The 23,602-nt window shown below is 38.5% G+C and overlaps 1 protein-coding gene across 1 annotated transcript; it reads left to right on the top strand.

Moving 5' to 3' along the window:
- Positions 1-6,694: 6,694 nt before the first annotated feature.
- LOC148940625 (protein CFDP2-like) lies at positions 6,695-7,162 on the top strand. Its single transcript, XM_089105027.1, has one exon. It carries the CDS (start codon positions 6,695-6,697, stop codon positions 7,160-7,162), a length of 468 nt encoding a protein of 155 aa, XP_088961153.1.
- Positions 7,163-23,602: the final 16,440 nt, after the last annotated feature.

Here is a 23,602-nt window from a genome sequence, read left to right as displayed (position 1 = left end):
AAGTGTTCTGCTCTAAAGGAAAAAAATAATAAATAGTACATTGTGCCAACATCGTTCTTATATGCCCTCAGGGCATAACTTAAAACCTTTAACCCGAGGGTTTTGGGGGATTGTCCTCCTCAAAAACTTGTTTTCTATTAGGAAATCAACTACGCTGAGCAAAATGGCTATCTCAAAATTTTGATTGGATGTGTTTTGGGGAATGATGGGCTTGGGGGGGGGGGGCTAGTTGCCCTCCTATCACTTTCGATTATAAAAAAAAGGTACTAGCCCTTTGAATTTCCAATTGAATGAGCCTTTTTTGAAGTTTCTACGACAACACCTTCTATAAAACCTTATATGCTAACAGGGCATAACTTTCAACCCTTGCCCTGTAGGCTGTGGGGGAGTGTCCTCCTCAAAAACATAATTTCTATCTGGAAATCAATTATGCTGAACAAAATGGCTATCTCAAAATTTTTATTGGATGTGTTTCGGGAAATGGTGGGCGGCGAAGGGGTGTTAGTTGCCTTCCAATCACTTTTAACCACAGTTCATATAATTATCCAGTATGATCTTTCCCTATCTCACCCATTATAAAAACTCGGACCAAGGTGCGAGTGCTCCAGAGAACGTTTTTGCAGATAGAAACATAGGCAGCATCAGATCTTTTCACGGGTAGACAAGTCAGACTGTGATCTAATCAGAAACAAGTGGAAGCCCGCTATTGCGAATAATGCGCTTTGTTGGAAACAATCGAAAACAGACTAACCTGTTAATGCAGAAAGAAGTGGGAGGAGCTTTTTGTTCGCACCGAGAACGAAGACCAGAAATGATCTGCGATAAGCTTACTGGATAATTATATGAACTGTGCTTTTTACTATTAAAAAGGGCACAAGCCACTATAATTTCCAATTGAATGAGCCCTTTTCGAAGTTTCTACGACAACTTCTTCTACGAAGTGCCCTGCTCTAAAGGAAAAAAATAATAAATTGTACATTGTGCCAACATCGTGCTTTTATGTTCCCAGGGCATAACTTAAAACCCTTTCCCCAAGGGTTGTGGGGGAGTGTCCTCCTCAAAAACTTATTTTCTATATGGAAATCAACTACGCTGAACAAAATGGCTATCCCAAAATGTTTATTGGGTGTGTTTGGGGAAATGATGGGCGTGGGGGAGGGCTATTTGCCCTCCCATCACTTTCTACTATTGAAAAGAGCACTAGCCACTCCAATTTCCAATCGAATGAGCCCTTTTCGAAGTTTCTACGACGACTCCTTCTATACGAAGTGCCCGGGTATGGAGGAAAAAAAAATAATACATGGTGGCAACATCGTTCTTTACTTAGGCAGCGCTATTGCGCTGCCTATGATATTAATTTTACTAAAAACTTTCCGGAAAAAAACAAACTTGATAGTCTTAGCCTTTCCTGCGATGTTGCAGATACATCCTTTATACAACCGAGATGCCCACATAGAGTCTTTAAGTTCAACATCCCCTCAACATAATCTGAAAGCTTCAACTTGATAAACCCTAACTGTTCTTGAAATATTTTAGATATACCCTTATGAGAACGTGGAAGCATATGGTGTCTTTTGATTTTGATTTAGTATTCTATATAGATACGCCTGGATACAACCGTGTGACAACCTGGATGCACTTGGTGAATTTTAATTTAGTTCAAAACCCCCTCTACCTTCTCTCGAAATGTCAACTTATTACCCGTAGCAGTTCCTGAGATATTGCAGATATGCTCTTTTGAGCACCTGGATGCCAATAAAGTCTTTTGTTTTAGCTCAACACACCCCCCGCCCCCGATATTCCCTGAAATTTTCAATTTAAAAGCCTAGGCCATTCCCGAGATATTGCAGATAAGCCCTTTTGGCCATCTGGATTCACTTAAACTCTTTTGATTTAGTTCAATAGTAGTTGAAGTAGCAGTTGTAGTAGCGGCAGCAATAGCAGTCGCAGTCACAGTCACAGTCAAAATCGGAGTAGCACTAGCAGTAGGAGTTACAATCACACATAGTTGCAGTCCCACTCGCAAATAGTGGCAATATCAAATAGTCTCCATCGGAGTAACAAGTAGACACAGTTGCAAGTAGTCAGAGACGAAGTCACAAATAGTTGTAGTTGGAAGTAGTCAAATTTGCAGTTGCAAGTAGTTGCAGTTACGAGTGGCCGCAGTCACAAGTAGCCACAGTCACAAGTAGTCCTGGTCATCCCCGTAGGCATAGTTATTCGATCTTTTGACTATTAATTCAAAAAAACAAGGTTTTTCCGATGGAAGTAAAGAGCAAAGATAAAACTTAAAACGAACAAAAATTATTACTTCACAGCCTATGTAAAATGTATCAATAAAACTAAAGCAAACAAATCAACTGGTGATATTTCCCTATGTTTGTAACATTACAGAAAACTAGCACTTTACTGAAAACACAAAAACCAAGTATAAAAAGCAAGAATATTTATTTAGGAGTCAAAGTAAATACGTAGTCTCACAACAGCAAACTAATCTATAACGCTTTTAATAGTCCTGCAGCAGCTGTGATATCAGTAACTTACACTGTTCAATTAAAATTACCTTAAAGACTTAGGCAGAAAAATAATATGTTTAAAGTCATTACAGAGCATATAAAATAATGGATTGATTTATCAGGTAATATCTTGGTGTCACCTAGCATTACTCGAAATGAAGAACATATCAACCGTAAGATGAACTCTGGAAATCCAGTTACGGTATTTCTCTCTTAATTGCTTACCTTATTAGGGGGCTTGGAGGAGGAACATCCGGGAAGTGTTCTTGAAAATCTCTGGTTAAGACTTTTGGATCATAATTCTTACAATTATGACATCGTTTTTACTTCCAAGCTTTTCTACTTAAGAAGTGACATTAAAAGTGTTGTTTTTAGGGCTATAATATATAATAATAATAATGTATATTGAAAACCCGTCGTATACAATAAATGTACAATGACAGAGTATACAAAAATACGAAAAGAGGAAACAAAACGATAATAATAACAACAAAAGCAACAACTTCTTAAATAGTATACAAAATAGTACGTAAAGTGGAAACTGAAAGATAGCATACTCAAAGATTACAACAGAAACAACAACTTCTTCGAAAATAGCAACAAAGACAACAACTTTTGAAAGGAGAAAAAAAAGAAATAAAAAGGGAAACAAGAGGGAAAATTAAACAAGCAAACTTGCCCACTCGTGCTTTAGAATTGCTGGTTTTGTTTTTTGCCCGCTAATAAGTGTCTCAACAGCTAGATTTGGGTCCGCTAGGTTATAGCGCCGAATCAGAAAACTATTTTTTGTCCAAGGTGGCAATTTTAGCAGGTACTTTGCAAAACGGAAAAATAAAGAGCGGATTTTAGACTTTTCAGGGTTTGCCAATAAATTCCAGAAAGGGGTTACATATAATATATGTGGCAGAGCGGTAGCGTTGTAAATACTTGCCAGTAGTGGACGGTTAAATCTCAGAGTGGATTTAACACTCAAAGCATAGGAGCTGGATATTCGCCGTTCAAGATGTGAGATCAGGAGGGAACGGGTATACTGTAATGAGGAACCTAGTGGAAGCCCCAGATATACTATTTTATCAACTGGTTTTACTGAACAATCACCTAGTGTGATATTAGTAGGAGGGTCCTTCTTCCAATTATAAAGCAAAACTTCCGACTATGTCACATTTACGGATGGTAGAATTGATAAACATCACGTAGATAAGAAAAATAGCTTTCAAATGAGCCATTATACGTCACTCTAAAAAGTAATGGTAGCCCACAAGCCCCAGCTTTTCTTCTTGAGAAATTGCACCAAAAGTGCCGTTTTAGTGCCATTTGGAACTTGCTGATGGTGGAATTTATAGGAAAAATGTAGAAAGGGGCATTATTTTTTATGGGGCAGGGGGGAAACTGCCTCCTCCAGACCCACATTTGCCACCCCCTGCGACCTCGTTTCGCCTCCCAGCAGAAATTTATTTTCTGAAAAAAATCTTGTCAAAACTTAGATAAGCCTGCACAATTCAAGTATCCAGAGAAACAGGTCAGTTTTCTTTAGCATATCTTTGGGTCTATGGTAGTATATGGCTCATTTTTCAGCTTTCACTACCATTTCGCTTTATTTGCGAAAACTGGCTCCAACTTTGCCCCCCACCCCATCAGGATTTTGACGAAATGTCGCCACTGGACGTAAATATGAGAAATGTCTTTTATATGAGCTATTAGCTATTAAAAATCTGTCTAGACACTGGCGATACTAATATGCCCAATAGCAATATGCTCATACCGATACGCGTGATATAAATACATTCGACACCGATACAATGTGTAGTACTTTCCCAAGGGACTATGGAGTGTCATATCATAACCAAAACCAAAGATTGTGACCTTTAAATTGACCTTTGACTTCGGGGAGGGCGCCTTTAGGAAGGGGGCCTAGTTGCTCTCCAATCTTTTAGGTCACTTAAAAATGACACTAGTATGTTTAATTTCCATTCAAATGAGCTAATTACACACCTCTCTATGATGTTGTTGTCACCCCGTAACCCTGCCAGAAAAAAAAGAAACGGGAGACAGACCATGCAAAAAAGTAGTTTTCCTTGTTGTTAAAGGAGGGGAACTGTAACTTCCCTTTCCAAGGTTTTCAACCATGCTGATTCCATTGGTACAAGTTTCATTTTAATCTGACGCCATTTTTGAGGAGTTGCAGTTTTTTTTATGAGAAATCACCGTAAATTTCTTTTCGCAATAAACTTTTACTTCTAAGACAAACCGAAATAATAGTTACCATTTCTGAATCAGTGTTACATGGCAATTTTTCACTAGGTAGTTTTTTTTAAACTCGTTTTTAACTTTCGGTTATTATGGGCTGTGATTCACTCTTTACTAGGTTGCAGCTAGCGCTGCAACCATGGTTTTTAAATAAATGGCTATCTCAAAATGTGATCGGTTTTGAGAGAGGGGATCAAAAAAGGGCTGGGAGCTGGCTAACCTCTAATCGCTCTTCAATATCCCCCTCAACATGCCCTGAAATTTTTAACTTCATACCCTCAGCAGTTTCGGATATATTACTGATACGCCCTTTTGACAACCCGCATGCACTTAGTGTGTCTTGATTGTATTCAATATTGCCCTCAACATATCCTCCAAATTTCACTTCATATCCTAAGCCTTTTTTGGCGACGCAGGCTCAAACGTGCCCCCTTTTTGATAAAAAAAAAAAAGAACCCTATATGTGAAGAATGGTAACTTCTATAACTTAATGTCCTTACCCCAGGGACTCTAGGAGATCATGCCATTCCTGGAGGCATAGTTATTTGACTTTTAGAGCATTTTCAACAAAATGGCTTTTTCAAAATGACTTTTTCCTAGGCTAGCGTCTGATGTCTTCTTGTCTGTACAATAAAGTTGCCTACAGCTCAAAATAACTTATTTCTAGCGTTTATTGGATTTCGTTAGTTCTCCCGCTTCAGAGTATTTGTTGGAAAAGAAGTTTACCCCTCCAGGATTTTTTTTTTTGAATTTACACCAATGGTCTTAAAGAAAGAACTAGAATTTGTCCTTGAAAAAATAGGCTGTAAACCTGATAAACCAGTTTTTTGAGAAGGTATGTAAAAATAAACAGACATTTTACTATTAGTTAAAAAACTCTTTCCGAAAAAGAAATAAAAAAAAAAGCAAAGAACCGATATTAGACTTACAACCAGAAAAAATAAATTCCTATAATAATTCCAACTCGTAACGACTAGAAATTACTATAAAAAAATAAATAAAACCCAAAAGGAACAAAATTAAAACCATAATAGTAAAAAATCATACAAAAGGTAGTAAAATAGTACCTGTTGTGCTATTATAGAAATAGATAAATCTTAAAACGAGTAAAACTTAAATTGAATATTCAAATCAGACATAAAACGAAAAAACAAATCAATACAAACATTAGTTTGGGTACTACCCCTTTCCCTAACTGTAAAAGTCTAAAGCCTACTGAGTCAAATACATTTCATAGAAAACGACAGGTGTCTGGAACAGTCCTTTGGAAAGAATTGATAAAATTAAAATGAATATTTAATATATAATCATATTAATTGCTGAAAGCTCAGCTGTTCAAGATTTTATTTCACTATGATTTTTTATTCATTTTTAATATAGTACCTACTGAGTCACCTTCTCAGTAGGGGCCCTCCCTAGGCCACTCAGCGCGTCCTCAGGTGGCGGATAGGGGAACGTCCTACAGATATGTTGGGTACCTCTATAAAGGAAGGCGCGGATCAAGGGGGACCTATCCCCTGGGGGGCCATAATTGAAACTAGGGTACCCTTGCCCGGGGGTCATAAACACAGGTGGAGGAGGAAGAAGGCCCCTTGGACGCGTGCTGAGCAGGGCCTACCGGCTTGTGGACACGTCCCGCTAGTTGCGAACCTTCTTTCAGCAATGGGTTAATTTGTATGGTACTGCAGGATACCATCGTGGTAGGATCCTCTCAAGGAGTACAACTGCGAAAGGGTGGAAGATCCAGACTTGGACAACGGCCTCTGCAGCTTGGGTAGGCACCGGGGGGTTCTGGCCCCCTATCAGGGATTGGCATCCCTGCCCCTAGCTGAGCCGAAAAAATCGGTTTGGCAGTGGCCTAGCAAGTCACTCCCGCAGAAAAAGAATATGCTAAAGGAAAGTCAGTGAGAAGCCACGGACCAAATCCCAATATGATGAAGACCCATGCATGCCCCTCGACCAGATTTCTGAACGCGAATAAACCAGTACGAATCGGATCTTGGAACGTAAGGACCATCTCGGCTCTTTCAAAAACTGAACAAGTTCTACACGAGTGCGAATACTTTCGGCTTGACATCCTCGAAGTGACCGAAGCACGATGGAAAGGCTGTGGAGAAAAGAAGCTCAAAGCAGTAAACGGCAACACGGCTTATACAGTTCTGCACAGCGGAAAAGCGGACAGACTTGCAGCTGGAGTCGCAGCTATATTGAACCCAAATGCAGCAAATTCTCTCTGTTCGTTGAAGCCGATTAATGAGGGAATCCTGTATACACGATTTGCATCTAAACATACAAAGCTGTCACTAGTCAACTGCTATGCACCAACAAATGATGCCGATGAAGCCTCAAAAGACGATTTTGACGTCTCCATGACGTTGCTTGCCTGGCCGGTGACCTAAATGCGAAAGTCAGTCAGGACAGATCTTATTGCCCCGAGCTATTGGGATATCACAGGCTTGGAACTATCAACGAAAATTGTGAAAGGCTAGTCAGCTTTACCATGTCGAACGACCTGTTGATAGGAGGTACATTATTCGAGCACAAACAAATCCATAAGTATACATGGACATCCCCAGACAAAACTATCAAAAATCAGATTGACCACTTTCTGATTCGACGGCGGTGGAGAACCAGTCTGAAAGACATGAGGAGTTACAGAAGTGCAGACGTCGGGTCGGAAAATGAACTTCTTGTAGCAATACTCAAATTGAAACTCCGCTCCAACAGATCTCAACATCCAATAAAATTACCAAGAAATTTGGACGTGGAGAAGCTCAGAGACAAGGATGTTAGGAGACAATTCAGCATTAAACTCTCGAACAGATTCGAGGCACTTGCTGATATAGCACGAGACGTAAAAAAAGCTTGGAAGACTATACAACAGAACTAAACAGAAAATGCTGAAGAAGTTCTTGGCTTTAAAAAGTCAATAAAGAAAGAGCGGATATCCTAGAAGACATGGGACTTGATCGAAGACCGCAAGAAAATAAAACAGAGCATGCTCAGCAACAATCCCTCTGCTGATGTCACGAAAGACATAGCGTATAAAGAAGTGGACAGAGAAGTGAAGAAAAGTGCTAGATCAGACAAGCGACAGCACCTTAATGAGTAAGCAAGAATGACAGAAGAAGCAGCCCGACGTGGTGACACGAGAACTGTGTACCGCCTAACTAAAGAAATCCTTGGGAATACCAGCGTACAAGATGATCCAGTAAAAGTGGAAAACGGAACTGTTTACCGATCCAGATGACCGTAAAAATAGATGGGCGGATTACTTCGAAAGCCTTCTCAACCACCCGCCCCCTTCTATTCCACCAGATATTCCGGACAGCCCATTTTTGGATCTCCTCATTAATGAAGACGATCCAACGGCGGATGAGATCCTTTCAGCCTTGAATAGGCTGAAGAATGGAAAATCTCCGGGTAGTGACCGTATATCTGGAGAAATGGTCAAGTCATTGATCCGCAGGTCCCTTTCGGAGTGGCTAGGTTTCGTTTACTACTTCTGGTAAAAAGAAAAAGTCCCCAAAGACTGGAGAGCAGGAACCATTATTAAATTGTTCAAAAAAGGAGACGCAAAAGTCTGTGGCAATTACAGAGGCATCAACCTTTTCTCGAAACCTGAAAACTCTTCTGCATAATCATCCTGACAAGACTTCAAGTTGCCTTAGACCCGTATTTACGCGAGGAGCAGCATGGTTTCCGACCAAAAAGATCGTGCGCCGATCTGATATTCACACTGCGCACCATGCTTGAAGAATCAAACGAGTGGAGACAACGTCTATATCTATTGTTCGTCAACTTTGAAAAAGTGTTTGACTCAATAGACCGCCCAATACTATGGAGGATCCTGATCTTCTCAGGTATTCCTGAATAGTTGGTTCGCCTTATCATAGCAATGTACGAAGACACGGAATTCTGCGTGAGAACCTCCGAAGGAAATACAAGATATTTCAAAGTGATGACAGGTGTCAAACAAGGATGTGTATTGTCTCCATTCCTCTTTATTCTCATAGTGGACTACATATTCAAACAAATTGATGGATTCGGGATCAAAATTGCAGGCAGACTAGTCCAAGATTTCGACTTTGCAGACGATGTTGGATTGACGGAGAAAGACAAAAGCAAACTTCAAGACTTTTTACGCAAGCTAGCCGAAAGAGCCGAGCAGTTTGGGTTACATATCAACACCCCCAAAACCAAAGCGATGTCAACCACTAACTCACCGATGAAGATCCAGTTGGGGACTGAAAGAATAGAGCAAGTCACCGACTTCCGATATCTTGGTAGCACCGTCTCGTTTATTGGCGATTCCGAAAAAGAGCTGAGAACACGAATAGCCATAGCAAGCTCGGCATTTCAACGACTTCGACCTGTCTGGAGATCAGCGAAGTACTCACTCCAGCTAAAACTTCGCCTTTTCAGAAGCAACGTCCTTTCGATCTTGACGTACGCGATGGAATGTTTAAATCTCACAGGTGAGCAGGAAAAACGACTCACTGCATGTGAAAACAACTGTCTTCGACGTATCCTGAATATTAACTGGAAGGATAGGGTAACAAACTTGGAAATTCGCCACTACACAAACCAGCCTGATGTTGCTGATGTAGTCAGACAACAAAGATGGCGCTACCTTCGCCATGTTATCCGTACGCCAGGATCGACACTGCCGAATATGCTTCTCCAATGGAAATCAGACGACACATATAAAGGAAGAAGGCCCCAAACCAGGCTTCGCAGGTTCTATGAGCGGGACAAGAGAGCGCTTCATGCATCCTTAGTCTATGAGTAGGAGGAAATCGGCCCTGCAGCTCAGTTCCAGGGTGATTGGAGGCTCTGAATAGATGCCATGTGTACCTTCAGAGGTACAGGAGGAGCTAAGGTCTAAGGTAAGGTTTAATATAGTAAGTACAAAGGAAAATATTTGTAATATAATTTGCTTTCAGCGCAAATGACACAGTATGCCTTAGACTTCTACAGTTGGGGAAGAGGGTTGTAGTAAAACTCTTTTTTGTTGTGATTTTGTTCGTTTTAAGGTTGGCTTAAATATTCAATTTAAGTTTTGCTCGTTTTTTGATTTATTTATTCATTTTTATGAGTACCTGTTCTATGTTTGTTTGGTATGATTGTTTATTTAATTTCTGTTCGGTTTGGGTTTTGTTTGTTCTTTAATAGGAATTTCTGACCATTTTAAGCTTGGGTTATTATAGAAATTTATTCCTGCTGGTATTAAGTTTAATATGGCTCTTTACTTTTCTTTGAAAAACTTCTTTTTGGGAAAGTTTTCTTTTAATTAATTAATGTTCGTTTTGATTGCCAAAGTTTTGATGTATTCCAACATTCCACATTTCAAGACCAATTTTTTTTCAACATCAAAGTTTCATCAAAATATCAGAACATCAAGGTGATGTTTTTTTCCAACATTAAAGTTTTAAAATTCAACATCCCCGTCAACATTCTTTGAAAGTAGCAACAAACAGTGATATAGTAGCAGTTGCTAGCAGTCGCAGTCACAGTTTCTAGTTGTCACAGTTGAAAGCAGTCATAGTTGCAGTCACAACCAGTCTCATTTGCCGCTGCAATAGTAGCAGCAGCAGAAGTGGTCCAGACAGTTTCAAGGTAATACTCTTACCTGTTCCTAAGATACTACAGATAGGTCTTATTGATGGCTTGTATACATATAGTTTCTTTGATTTAGCTAAGCATTTCCCGAAATTTTGCCTCAATACCCTTAGCCTTTATGGAAACATCCAGAATCAAACGTTTCCCCCTTGTAGTGATAAATTCTATATGTAAAAAATTAGAGAAATTGCCTAATTTACAACCCAAGCCCCAGGGACTGCGGGGGCATGGCATCCCCAGAGGCTTAGCTATTCGACGTTGTGGCTAGTTTGAATGCAATGACTTTTTAATATGCCTATCAGTGTTAAGGAGATTATCTAAAAGGACAAGAGTCGGGAGGGGTGGCTCCCTATCGTTCATGTTCTAATAAACCTTTAAAGTGTCAGCTTAGCAACCTTAGCCGTTCCTTAGATATTGCTGTTGTGTCCTTTTGAAAACCCTCCTGCATATAGTGTGCTTTGATTTTGTTTGATATTCCCCTCAGCATTTTCTAAAAGTTTTACCTTAATGTATTAGCTTTTTAGAGACTTAGAATTAAACATACCACCTTTCAGCAAAAACCAACCTTGCATATAAGCAATGAGCAACTTATATAACTTAAAACACTTGCCCCAGAGGTTGTGGAGGTTAAGTCATCCCCGGAGGTATAGTTATTTGACTTTTTGACTATTTTGAACAAGACGACTATTCGAAAATTTTGACGAGATATCTTTGAAGGGAGGGCACCTAAAAAGGGAATGGAACAGGGACTAATTACTCTCTTACCACTTTTTAACATCCTCTTCAACATGCCCTGAAAGTTTAAACTTAATAGTTACAGCCGATCTTGTAATACTGCAGATACGCCTTTTTGATAAACAGGATGGGCATTGTATCGTTAGATTTAGTTTAACATGCCCCCCAGCTTTCATCAAAGTTCCACCTCAATACCCTTAGCCTTTCGAACAAACCTAGAATTAAATTCCACTTTTTTCTTTATGATAAAAACTGCATGTTAAAAAGGGAAAATTGTATAATTTACAAACCTTAATCTGGGGACTGTGGAATGCATTGCATCCACGGAGGCAATAGAAGTTTTGAATGTTTTGAACAAAATCGCTCTTTTATAATTTTGATCAGTCATAAGGCAGAAAGCATCTAAAAAAGGCAAGGGTCTGGTTGCCCTCCGATAGCTCTTCAACATCCCCTGAAATTTTCAACTTAATACCTCAGCTGTTTCTTAGACATTGATGATACGTTCCTCTGACAATCAGCACACGCATAATGTGTTTTATTGTGTTCAGCATCCCTTTCCAAAGCTGTAGGGGGTTATGTCATCCCCAAAGGCATAGTTTTTTGAGTTTTTGAGTATTTTGAAAAAGATGTCTATTTCAAAATTCTGATCAGATGTTTTTGGAGGAAGGGCAACTAAAAGGATATGGGCTGGTGACTCTTCAAATAGTTTTCAACATCCCCCTCAACATGTCCTGAATGGTTGAACACAATACCCTCAGACGTTCCTAAAATGTTGCAGATCCTCCTTTTTGATTAACTTTTTAATTTTTTTAATTAAAAAAAAAATAAAATCCTTTTTAATTTTTGATTAACTGGATGCACATAGGGCCTATTGATTTAGTATAATGTACACCTCAAGATTCTCCAAGGTTTCACCTAAATGCCCTTTGCCTTTTCGGATACACCCAGAACCAAATGTTTCCCCTTTTCCTAATGATAAATACTGCCCGCAAACAATGGACAACTTGCATATTTTACAATCCTTACCCAAGGGCTATGGGGGCATGGCATTCCTGGAAGTATAGCTGTTAGACCTTTTGACTAGTTTGAACCAAATGACAATTTAAAAATTTGATTAGTGTTGAGCCGAGGGACACCTAAAAAGAGCAAGGAGGCTGCTCTAAAATCTTTCTTCAACATCTCCTCGACATAGCTTTAAATTTCCAACTTAATACCCTCAGTCGTTCTTTATATATTGCTGATATTTTCTTTTCACAACTAGCAAGCACATAGAGTATTTTGATTGTGTTCGGTATCCCTCTCAACACTCCCTTAAAGTTTTACCTCAATACCCTAGGTCCTTCTGGAGACCCAGGATCAAACGTACCATATTTTCCAATAAAAATCCTTATATGATAACAATGGGCAAATTACATACCTGTGGCTTATAGCCCTTACCCGGAGGCTGGAGGGAGATGTGTTAATCCTGGAGGCATAGTTATTTGACTTGGGATAAAGTACAGGTTTGAGTTGAATGGGGGTTGAATTGAACGAGAGTTCAGTTAAACGAATTTTGAGCCACATGGGGACTAAGTTAAATGGAAGTTGAGCTAAACGGCGTTGAGTTAAACGCGGGTTCAGTTACAGTGGTTGAGTTGAGTGAGGATTGACTTAGACGGGGGTTCAATTAAACTGGAGTTTAGTTGCACGAGGGTTCAGTTAAATGAGTCCAATTGCACGGGGTGTAGTTAAACGAAGGTTCAGTTTTACAGGAACCCAATGCAAAGCTTTATAAATGCGTAGTTTTCCATTGTATATTACCCTATGAAAAGCTTTATAACCCTATGAAAAGCTTTATAAATGCGTAGTTTTCCATGCGTATATTACCATTAACACCACCGATTTTTATCTTGACATCTTTTCTTACCAGAAACAGTACTGGAAATAAAAAATCTCCCTTCAAATTAACCCTCTCCCAATATTCTGTAACCCCAAGTTAGATACGATTACCCTTGAAAAAATTGATCCGTGACAGTCATCCTCAAGACGTGGTCAAGACGTCATTCTCAATTCTCAAAACGTGGATTTCCATATTTTTCGAATGTAGAGAGCTGAAATGTCCTTTGATGGGTTCTTAGACATATAGTATTTGATAGCATAATTTTCATCAAGATCGTATTACTTTTTAGAGATTTTGTTCTCCTCATTTTTGAAAAGTATGTAAATTTCTTTAATCTTACAACTATCACTGAGTTGCTTCAAGATTAATAAATTTTATTTGGAATCAGCATTAAAATTCAACTCTTTCGAAGTGATGCATTGTTGTCAAAATACCGATTTTTTAAATTTCAGTTCAAATTTATTAGGTTCAATCTCTAATTTCTTTTCATTATCCTGAATGGTTCAACAGCAAGCTGGTACATAAATCGATTTTTTCATAGGAAGGGGGTATATATATGACAAAACAGCGATATCAAATGAATAAGTTTTTGGGTTTGTGCATGGAACCCTTCCTCCCTTGAGTACACCCCTTGCAGTATCAATATTAAACTTCAAGGAAAACTAAGCATCTATAAAGCTTTTCATAGGGTTCCTGTACAACTGAACCCTCGTTTAACTAAACCCCGTGCAATTGGACTCATTTAACTGAACCCTCGTGCAACTAAACTCCAGTTTAATTGAACCCCCGTTTAAGTCAACCCCCATTCAACTCAACCATTGTAACTGAACCCGCGTTTAACTCAACGCCGTTTAACTCAACTTCCATGTAACTTAGTCCCCATGTGGCTCAAAATTCGTTTAACTGAACTCTCGTTCAATTAAACCTCCATTCAATAATCCCGTACTTTAACCCTCAATTAGCTCATTCCCAACGTAAATCAACCTCCCGTTTAACCCAACCCTATTGGACTCAACACTTATTCAACCTTAAAACTGCATCCATAGAATTCAAGTGTGTTTAGGCCCTGGGTATGAAGAACTTTGCTAATTCAAAGTGTATAACTACTACTACTACTACTAACAACTCACCGTAGCATCAAGCCGCCTGAGACCAACACAACTACGGACGTTCCTTCTCCAACCCAATCTACTCAAAGCCTCTCTTTTTATACCCTCCCATGAAACTCCCATTTCCTTTAAATCTTTGTTTATGACGTCCTCCCACCCCAGACGGGGACGACCTACTTTCCGTTTAGCCCTAGATGGTTGGCAGAAAAGAACAATCTTCGGCAATCTGTCATCCTTCATCCGCACAACGTGCCCTAACCACCTCAACCTTTCTTTCATTATAGCCCTAGAGAGCGGTATTGAACCACATTTTTCGTATAGCCTCTTGTTTGAAATACGGTCAGTCAGCCGGGTATCCAGAACAATCCTTAAGACATTTCTCTGGAAAACATCTAGCAAATCTTCATCCGCTTTTCGGAGCGTCAATGCTTCAGAGCCATATTTGACCACTGTCATCACTGTAGCTTCTAATATTCTAATCTTGGTTTGCAGACTTATCTTCCTATTCTTCCAGACTTTTTTTTAACTGTGAAAAAACACCCTGAGCCTTGGCTATTCTATTTTTAACATCTTCACTGCTCCCATCATCTTTACTAATAATATTACCAAGGTAAGTGAAGCTGCCCACCTGATCAATCTTGTCATGACCCAACGCCACCTTTTCATCTTCACCTATTCCTAGCCTTAGGAGCTTATTCTTCCTAACATTAATTTTTAAACCAATTCTAGCACCCTGAACTCGCAAAACGTCTAAAACCTCATTCATTTTGCTCACCCTTTCGTCTAGGATGCTTAAATCATCAGCATAATCCAAGTCCAGGAGACTTTTTCCTCCCCATTTGATTCCGTGGTCTCCCATTGCCTTTCTAGATTTAGTTAAAAATCTCTCAGGATAATTATGGAATCAAAAATTTTTGTTGCGTGCTATTCTCCTCCGGTGGTAATTCTTACTAATTAAATAAAACTGTCAGAAAAATAGTGAACAAAAAATTGTAACGCTTGTTAATAGTAACATTTGTATGATTTTAATTTGATCAAGCTTGGGAGCATGTTTTTTACCTTCCCGTTACGTGATTTTATGATTCCGTTGATTTTTCATAAAGAGAAAAAAAAAATACAAATCATAGAGCATAACAGATTTTAGCAATTATTTTTAATTTAGATTAATGTTTTTTGCGGATCCCGTATTTTCTGTCAAACAAAATAGACTAGAAAAGTGAATCTAAAAGCTTTTTTTGTGCATGTGTTAAAGATCTGTTATTCTGTGACATATTTTTAGTTCATGATTAGGGAGCATTTAAGTAGTATGTGAGGCTCCAAGGACGGTCACTTGGGTAGTGGAGGGTTCAGTGAGATTTTATAGGGGAGGGAGGCAGGCCAAAATTTACCAATAGGTCCGCTAGGCCTGCACCTAGGGGTGTACAATGCCAGGGGGCGCAATAAATTCTCACAGAGTGATTTTTTTCTTGACAAAACTGGACTGATATGATTTATCGTCAAAGTGCCAAATGCATTACGCCGTCGCGCTGTCTATTCACAGAAAAGTGATTTTAAAACAACGCAGAATTTCCGTGGTCATTTATAAACTATTAGATGTCTTCCAAGAATGGTAGTTAGGAGTTCGGTATCACCTGATGAGCCAAAATTGCTTTTGGCTCATCAGTTGCGTTCTATTCAGTCTTTCCATTATCCTGGAATATTCAAGGATTTCCCTGAAAATCTCGCTAAAACGGAGCGGCAAGGTCGCTTGGGCCTAGAGATGTTGGAGCTTTAAATACAGCCCTGGATGGGGTCCCTATGTAAGTCAGTGTTAAAAGGCTAGGGTCAGTGAAAGGTCTATATGTTTTAATTTGTTCAGTCGAAACTTACACAACCATGTATGTTTTAAAAAATTAGGAAAATTTGATAATTCAATCTTACACAAAAAGACCTCAATATATAAATATGAAGTTTTTTATGTTTGAAAAAAAAATTGAAAAAATTAACTTCCGTAAAAAATCAGCTAAAAAAAAAATCAAAAACGTATGACAGCAAAGAGCTTATGAAGGTGTATCTTTTCTTAAAATGTGTAGTTGTCTTCGGAAATCAAAGGATTATTAGCACTGGCGGAACCAGGGGGCCGGCGTGATCCCCCCCCCCCCAGATTTTTCTAACACCCTCATTCCGTGCTATTTCTATTTTTCACTCTTTTCTTAAATAAACTCGTCAATTATTGGCGCCCTTGTCACATTGCCTTGTCACATTCCGTGATTATTAATGTTTGGATCCTTACGGACGAAAAATGTTTTCAGATTCAACTTACTATTTTCGCTTATTTATTTTCACGGTTCAACATGACACCAACTTTGACTAAAATGTGGTACTACCCTAAAAACTACCTTGAAACAACCGACAGAAAAATCTTAGAAAATCGGGTTTTTAGCCATGAACAGACGTAATATGGGCTCAAGAATCAAAAAATGATTTTATTCTTATAGTCTTGGTACTTTTGTTGACCTTTCCTGGCAGACCCTGTCACATTAATACACGAACTCTTTGTGTGGCAGTAATTTTAGGCGTAATGTTCTAGGTAATTACCTTTGTATCGTAGATTTGTATTTGGCATGAGTACCAGACACTTCTACAAATCAAAGCCTACGCTGCAAACCAGCACCTGATTGGAGGAAACGACATGGAGGACAAGCCAAAACTTGGCTTACTACCGTCAAATCTGACCTCGAACCGATTGGCAGATTCTGGAGACTAGGTCGCAGATGGGACCCTTCATGGCTCGAAATTATCGCCCCATTAACCCAAGACCGTAACCTGTGGACATAGCTTTTGTCCTGATCCAAATACAAGTAAGTAACTAAGTAAGAGTACCAGAAATTAATCATTCATAAATGGATAGAGACGGATAATTAGACGCTCGATAATAAGACTTATCATGTTTAAAACCAACTTATGTGTGGTCAGCTCCTCGTCAGTGGTACTAATTGGGGGAGGGGGATTTAACCCTTCGCTTAAATTTGAAAACATTTGTTGTTGGTACGTTCATAGGAAAATTTGAAGAATCCCCACATTCCTTAGATTTCTTTTTCTACATGAAAGAATTGAAAAAGCCTTGCCGCCCCCTCCCCACCATATTTTTGTAAATTCGTGGCACTGTCCTTTCCCCTTGACTCGCAGGCTTGTAGCCTATTGTTTTTCTCAGTTCTTATCCTGCTCTACAAAAATTAACATATAGTTGTTTTGTTTGCTGAAATTCTAAAATTTGAAAATTGAACAAAGAATAATTCGAAAATTAATCAGGAGTGGCACAACTTGTGCGGAAAAAAAATTGATTTTGGCGTGCAGTGATATTAATTATGGAAATAATTAATTTCCATTTTGAAACCAACAGACCATGAAAATAAGTCACTGACGATTAGATTGGGTGTTCTGAAGAGCCCTTAGGTGTGGAGCTTGAGCTTCCTGGCCGCTTGAATTAAGTCATAACCCCTTATAGTAAATTAAAAAAATATATATACATATCCCTTTTATAGTAAAATACTATCAAAGAATTATTACATAAAACTACTGGAATGAATATCCTTGTATTTTAAACAATCAATCTAGTTCCATTGGTCTGATATGCAGCAAGTTTATCCATTAAGTGCACTGAAAACCATTTTATGAAATCATTAATAACTTGTTAATTAAAAATGTTGCAACAACAAACTCAACAGATCCCTTGAAAATTTTTCGATTTTTATTTTTAAAAGTCTTAATGAGGCAACAGTTTTGGTTCTCACAACGCCAAGTGCGTCTTGGACGCAATTTAGCTGAAACTTCAATGAACCGTAATGCCACTAGAGGGGAAATAAGTTTTTAAATAATTTTGTTTATATAAAAAAGCTGCTATAAGACTAAAGGACCCGACACAAGTAGCTTTTTGTGGACACCCAGCAACTAAGTGGGCAAACGACAGCAGCACAAAAACAACTCCCTTTGTGCGAAAATTTCAAAACTAAACATCATGGACACCATTAGTCAACTGCTGGTTATCAATAGTTGCAAGATTGATCTCAACTTATTATTTTGTTATTATTGTTAAGTTATCTTATTATTAAAATTTTTATTCTTTCTAAATCTTTATTTGTTAAAAAGATCTTAATTAAATTTCCAATTCTTTCATTATTAAATTATAAAGTCTTTTATTATTAAATATTTAATTATTATTATTGTTGTTTTCTATTGATTCTCCTGATGAAGGAAAAGAAACAATTGAGAATTTCTTTTTTCACAATCACGATGAAAATCGGCGCTATTTTTGTAAATCTGCACCGAAAACTAGAAAAATTTTCAAGCTCAAATCGGCACCGTTTTCTTCGCAAATTGGCGTTAAAAAAAGCTACGTGCGTCGAGCCCTTACGTGAAAAATGCTGGGTGGAAAGTTCCCGCATGGAGTTGGCATTCAATTTTAGAATTTGGTGTTTATAGCGTGAGTATTTTTGAGTGTTTTTGCGTGTGTTTTTCTGTTTGTTCTTAGGATTTTACGATATTTCTGTTTTTGCTGCATAAATCATATTGCAAAAAGATCAGACTTATGAAAGCGATGCAACAATGTTACAGTACTAAGGACATGGAAAATTAGATCTGATTGTCTAAATTGGTTATGAGGGAACTTGCACAGCTATTTTTATTTTAAAACTTAGGAAAAATGCAAAAATTTCGTTTTTATTGAAAATGGCCTTTGTATGCAGTGATCTAGTTTTGATAGTAGAAAAAAGATCTAACCTGAAAAAAAAATGTCGATGAAAATCAGCAAAGAATGATTTAGCGTGACAACACTTACGAAAACGTGGTACTGCCCCAGAAGCTCCATAATTTAAAAAATAAATAAATAAATCTCGGTTTTCAGGCATTAATGAACATAAGAACGGTCTCAGGGGGCCAAAAGATGGTGCGTTATTTTCCAGACCAAATTCTAATTGTTTTTTTTTGTGGTTGGGTGGCTTTGACTTGCGAAACTCAGCCCATAATTAACAAAACCTGTCAGCCATATGTCACAGGAAGAAGAACACTAATTTTAAGCACCCGAGTTTTAAATGTGCACTCAAATCACTACAAACGCCGAAAATAGTATTACCTGCGAAGCACAGATGCTTCAATTCGTGAACAGCTTGACCGAATTTTAGAGAGAAAGTTAGGATATAAAGGTTATACCCAGTGACTGGTTTTCCTATTCTCGCTTTTTCATGATGTTGATATGTCAGTAACGGGTGTCAGGGTTCAAAAAATACAGTACTAGTCTCAGCCTTACACATTTTTTCAGTGTAGAGAAATTTGACGTGTCGAAATCCTAATTTAGGGGAAGGGGTGAAAACAGCTTAGTTTAAACTTGTCTCTTCGATGAAAATTGTGCATACTGTGTTAGGCAATGGCGAACCCAGAATAGTCTTGTCACGGAATGGGGGGGGGGGGGTATAAAGCCTAGTTTCCTTTTGTTTCCAATTATATCAACCAAAACAAATAGTCTTGTTCTAGGAAGGGGGGGGGGATAAAAGCCTGTTTTACATTTGTTTCAAATCGCAACAATAAAATAAATGTTTATTAAGTCCGTTTACTAGACAGAGGAAAAAAATGGACTTATCCCCATTCGAAAGTTTATTAGTTAATTTACACAGCATAGTCTTGGAAAAAATACCTATTTATAGTACAGGAATAATGAGGTTTGACCAGGAACAAATTGATAAAGTAATGTTTTCTTCACTATCCAGACCAGAAAAAATTACTGAACAACATATCCAAAATTCCGATCTCTAACTTGTTTCGAAATTTGTTTTTTCGCCGTTTTTGTTTAATAATTTTTTATTTTTTTTTGGAAAAAATGAAATATCATAAAACCGGTGTTTGATATGTCTTTCTGTATCAGATTTAAAAGCTGAAACGATATCTGATGTTAGTTTCTCTGAAATTTCAAAAACTAAATCAGAAATGCTCTGTTTTTGAACAAAAATGAATAAATTTGAACGTTTTAGGTAAAAAAAAAAAAGCGTTCGATAGAAGTTTCTAGATCAGCTTTGAGTTGATAAAGTAGGATTTCTGAGATTCTTCGATCTTTTTAACACCCATCCTCCCCACCCTTCCCCGAAAACCTTGCTCTTCGCAGGCATTTGAGATCAAAATCCATTCACCTTCATCACTATAAAAAACGACGTGGAAGGGATTATTTGTAATAATGTTTGTAATAATCTCCCCACCCTTCCCCAAAAACTTTGCTCTTCGCAGGCATTTGAGATCAAAATCCATTCACCTTCATCACTACAAAAAATGACGTGGTAAAGATTATTTGTAATAAAACGTAAGAAAATTACACATCTGATTGATCAAAGGAACAAAATTCACAGGGAAAATTAAATCACAGGCTTAAAGCTAATCGTAAGAAAATTTATCTTTTTGACACTTCGCGTTGTTGCACGACACTCCTCTACTTACTCGACAAGCTATGGTGCAATCCAGGCCATTTTTCTTGCAGGAGCATCTCTCACTTTCACAACAATCAGCTCAGCAAGAACACTTCACTGTCTTTAGAAGATGAGGAGGAGCAGCGGGGAGATCCGCCATTTTCTAAAACTTCGTTGCCTTGAAGATTCCATCCCCAGCTTAGGGGGTCAACCGTGTTCCCTAGCCAAATCTGAACCTGGCTGTAGACTCGGAACGAATGATACTTCGCTGCCATCATAGTCGGAGGCAGCTCTTGTGGGTGTACGAATGAGGTGGCAGTATTGACTTTCCTCTGGAAAACTCGGTTCCTGGCAATATCAAGACTTGGCAGATCCTTGCAGGTGTAGAGTATCAGCAAAGCTTTCTTTCCAGTATGGCGTGACAGAACGGCGTAAGCTGGCAAACTTCTCATCCTAGCTTGTCTTCTATCTAACAAACATCCCAAGCTGAGCATTCACTTCCGAATTTCGCTTACGGCGAGAAGTAAACTCGATTTGAACTCGTGTCTAAATGACAGATGAGAAGGATGAGAACATCCGTGTCATCACAACCACAATGGTGTCGCTATGGAGTGCAGTTCCGTAGCCTTCTTTACTATGTCTAGATCAATATCTCCTTCAGATTGGTATACATCACAACCGCTGGCTACCAGAGCGTTTCCAAGAATCTTCAGAAAACGCAATTTGTTCTCCTTGCATGAAAGAAACTCCTCTTTCTTCATGCAAAGATGCATGTCTTCGGTAAATAACACTTCGTGGCCGATAGATCCAGCTCGACGCAAATGGGTTGCATCTTTGATTGACGGCCCGCCGTCGTATCCGTCGAAGACGACAACTGCACGGGGAAACTTTTTTTCGACGTAATGAATGTAAGAAGACATGATAGCATTGTATGTGGAAGCGACCTACCACGGGATCCAATGGAGAAGGGATCCCAAGTCTAAGACGAAGCTGGTAATTCCCACCGGTCTTGGGAACTGAGCATCAATCCCACATGACTGATAAACTCCTCTTGCTATCTCGGCCCTGTTGGTCTTTCGCATGAATATGTTTGTTTCGAAAAGAGTAGGAGAAATGGTTCAGAGCTCAAACTTAATATAATCTTCCTTGAGAATAGACCTCTGGGCAACGATAATGAACCTCAGAAAAAGGAGCACCGGGTCGATGTGCGCCACCTCAGAACAGCCCGACTTTTTTGTGGTCTTCAGAGTCACTTGGTCATTCTTTTTAAAGACGTGTTACTTCAAGATCTTTTCTTACATCTTGTCTAAGATTTTCTTCCCAGCTGATTCGGCTTCGTCAACATTCACGCCTGGAGATGAAGTTACTCCATTACTCCTGGAGATGAAGCGCCGATCTGACCTTCTAATCGTGTGTCCTTTCTCACTGAACATCTGAAAAATTTTTGGGTGACGACTGGGAAGTTTAGTCATCTCTTGGATGTACAACCACATATTTAACGTAAAGTCTCTGTCTAGAAGTGGCTAGATAGGAAAGAATTTCTGCTGCAACCTACAAATGCAGGTCCCAAAGACCCAGTCTCTCGGGACGAATAAACTTGAGAAGATTTCCAACCATACCCAGGTACTGTAGCCAGAGCTTTGCTGTTCAGTGATCTCGTAGGTCTTCAATCTTCTGTTTGATAATACTTTCCAGTATTCCCAGCTCTGGTGCTTCGTCAAGGTCCCTGGGAGACATTTTTCCCTCAAGGGTGTCGTTGAAGAGTTTTTCAAGGCCGAAAGTATCCAAAGCTCCCGCATCTTGTCCTAAAAGATGAAGCGTAGAGAGCCGAGCTCACGAGAATGTGAACTCTAATAGCTCTAGAAAACACTTTCCCAGAGAGTATATATGGCACCCTTGCCGGTGCGTATACTATTTCCAAGATTTCTTTGAGCCCACTGTCTTGCATCAGGTGCCCTATGCATCCGACGAAGCTCATCATCAAGTGAAAGCCTCCAAGTTTGATGATAATGTTGTCCAGCTCATTTGACACGTCGGACTTGATAATCTTCATTGCCTTCCACCAAAGTGGCTGATCGAATGTGACGACTGGCGTAAATCCGTATTTCCTCCCCTGACAAGCAATGAAGCACAGGGTTGAGTATAGGCATGACTCATTGTTATAAGGCAGATTGATCATGGGCAAAAAAATAATACTTGCCTTGTCGCAAGGGGTTTGTGCATCTTCGTCCAGCGAGTGAGAGAAAACCGATTGCATAAAACCATTCCAGTTATGTCTTGGGCTCTTTAAAAACCACGATGATAACCAGAGCTGGTCAAGGATCCGAAAAGAGTAAATCCGAAAAGAGTAAATAGGGACTCGACATTTGAGCGTCACGGCTTCTAGAGAAACACTCCCTCTTGGGATTGGTGCCACTCTGCTTTTCAGAGGGGGAGTGACAGATGCTAGAATTTCCATACCGTGGAAAGCTCCCTTTCCGTCAATCGTGTGCATATCGTGATCTGCATTAATGGAAAAAAAAAAAAAGATATCATGGTTATCACGTAGTTTTTTTTTGCCAAAAATATCGAAATTTTGCTCTTTTTTACTGAAAATGAATTTTTTTTTTATTGTTTTATTTGACGTTTATAAGAAAAAATAATTTCAGAACCGGTTTCAGCTCTCAATTCTGATACAGATAGAAGCATCGACCACTCATTTCGTGACACTTCATTTTTTCATGAAAAATAAAAATTAATGTAACAAAAATAGCAAAAAAACAAAATTTTGCAACGGGTTGGAGACGGAGATTTTGGATATGTTGTTCAGCGCTTTTTTCTGGTCCGGATGGTGAAGAAAACATTACTTTATCAATTTGTTCCTAGTTCGGAAATATATATATATATATATATATATATATATATATATATATATATATATATATATATATATATATATATATATATATATATATATATATATATATATATATATATATATATATATATATATATATATATATATATATATATATATATATATATATATATATATATATATATGAATTATTTTTAATATTTTGGATA

Source organism: Artemia sp. Qi Xiang Cuo, chromosome 19 (assembly GCF_049724085.1).
Source record: "Artemia sp. Qi Xiang Cuo chromosome 19, ASM4972408v1, whole genome shotgun sequence".
Taxonomy (NCBI): Eukaryota; Metazoa; Arthropoda; class Branchiopoda; order Anostraca; family Artemiidae; genus Artemia; species Artemia sp. Qi Xiang Cuo.
The sequence above is the reverse complement of the archived record's forward strand: the minus strand, read 5'-3'. Positions and strand labels throughout refer to the sequence as shown.

Excerpts from the sequence above, each read along its gene's own strand:
- LOC148940625 (XM_089105027.1), top strand. The coding sequence starts at position 6,695 with ATGATGAAGACCCATGCATGCCCCTCGACCAGATTTCTGAACGCGAAT.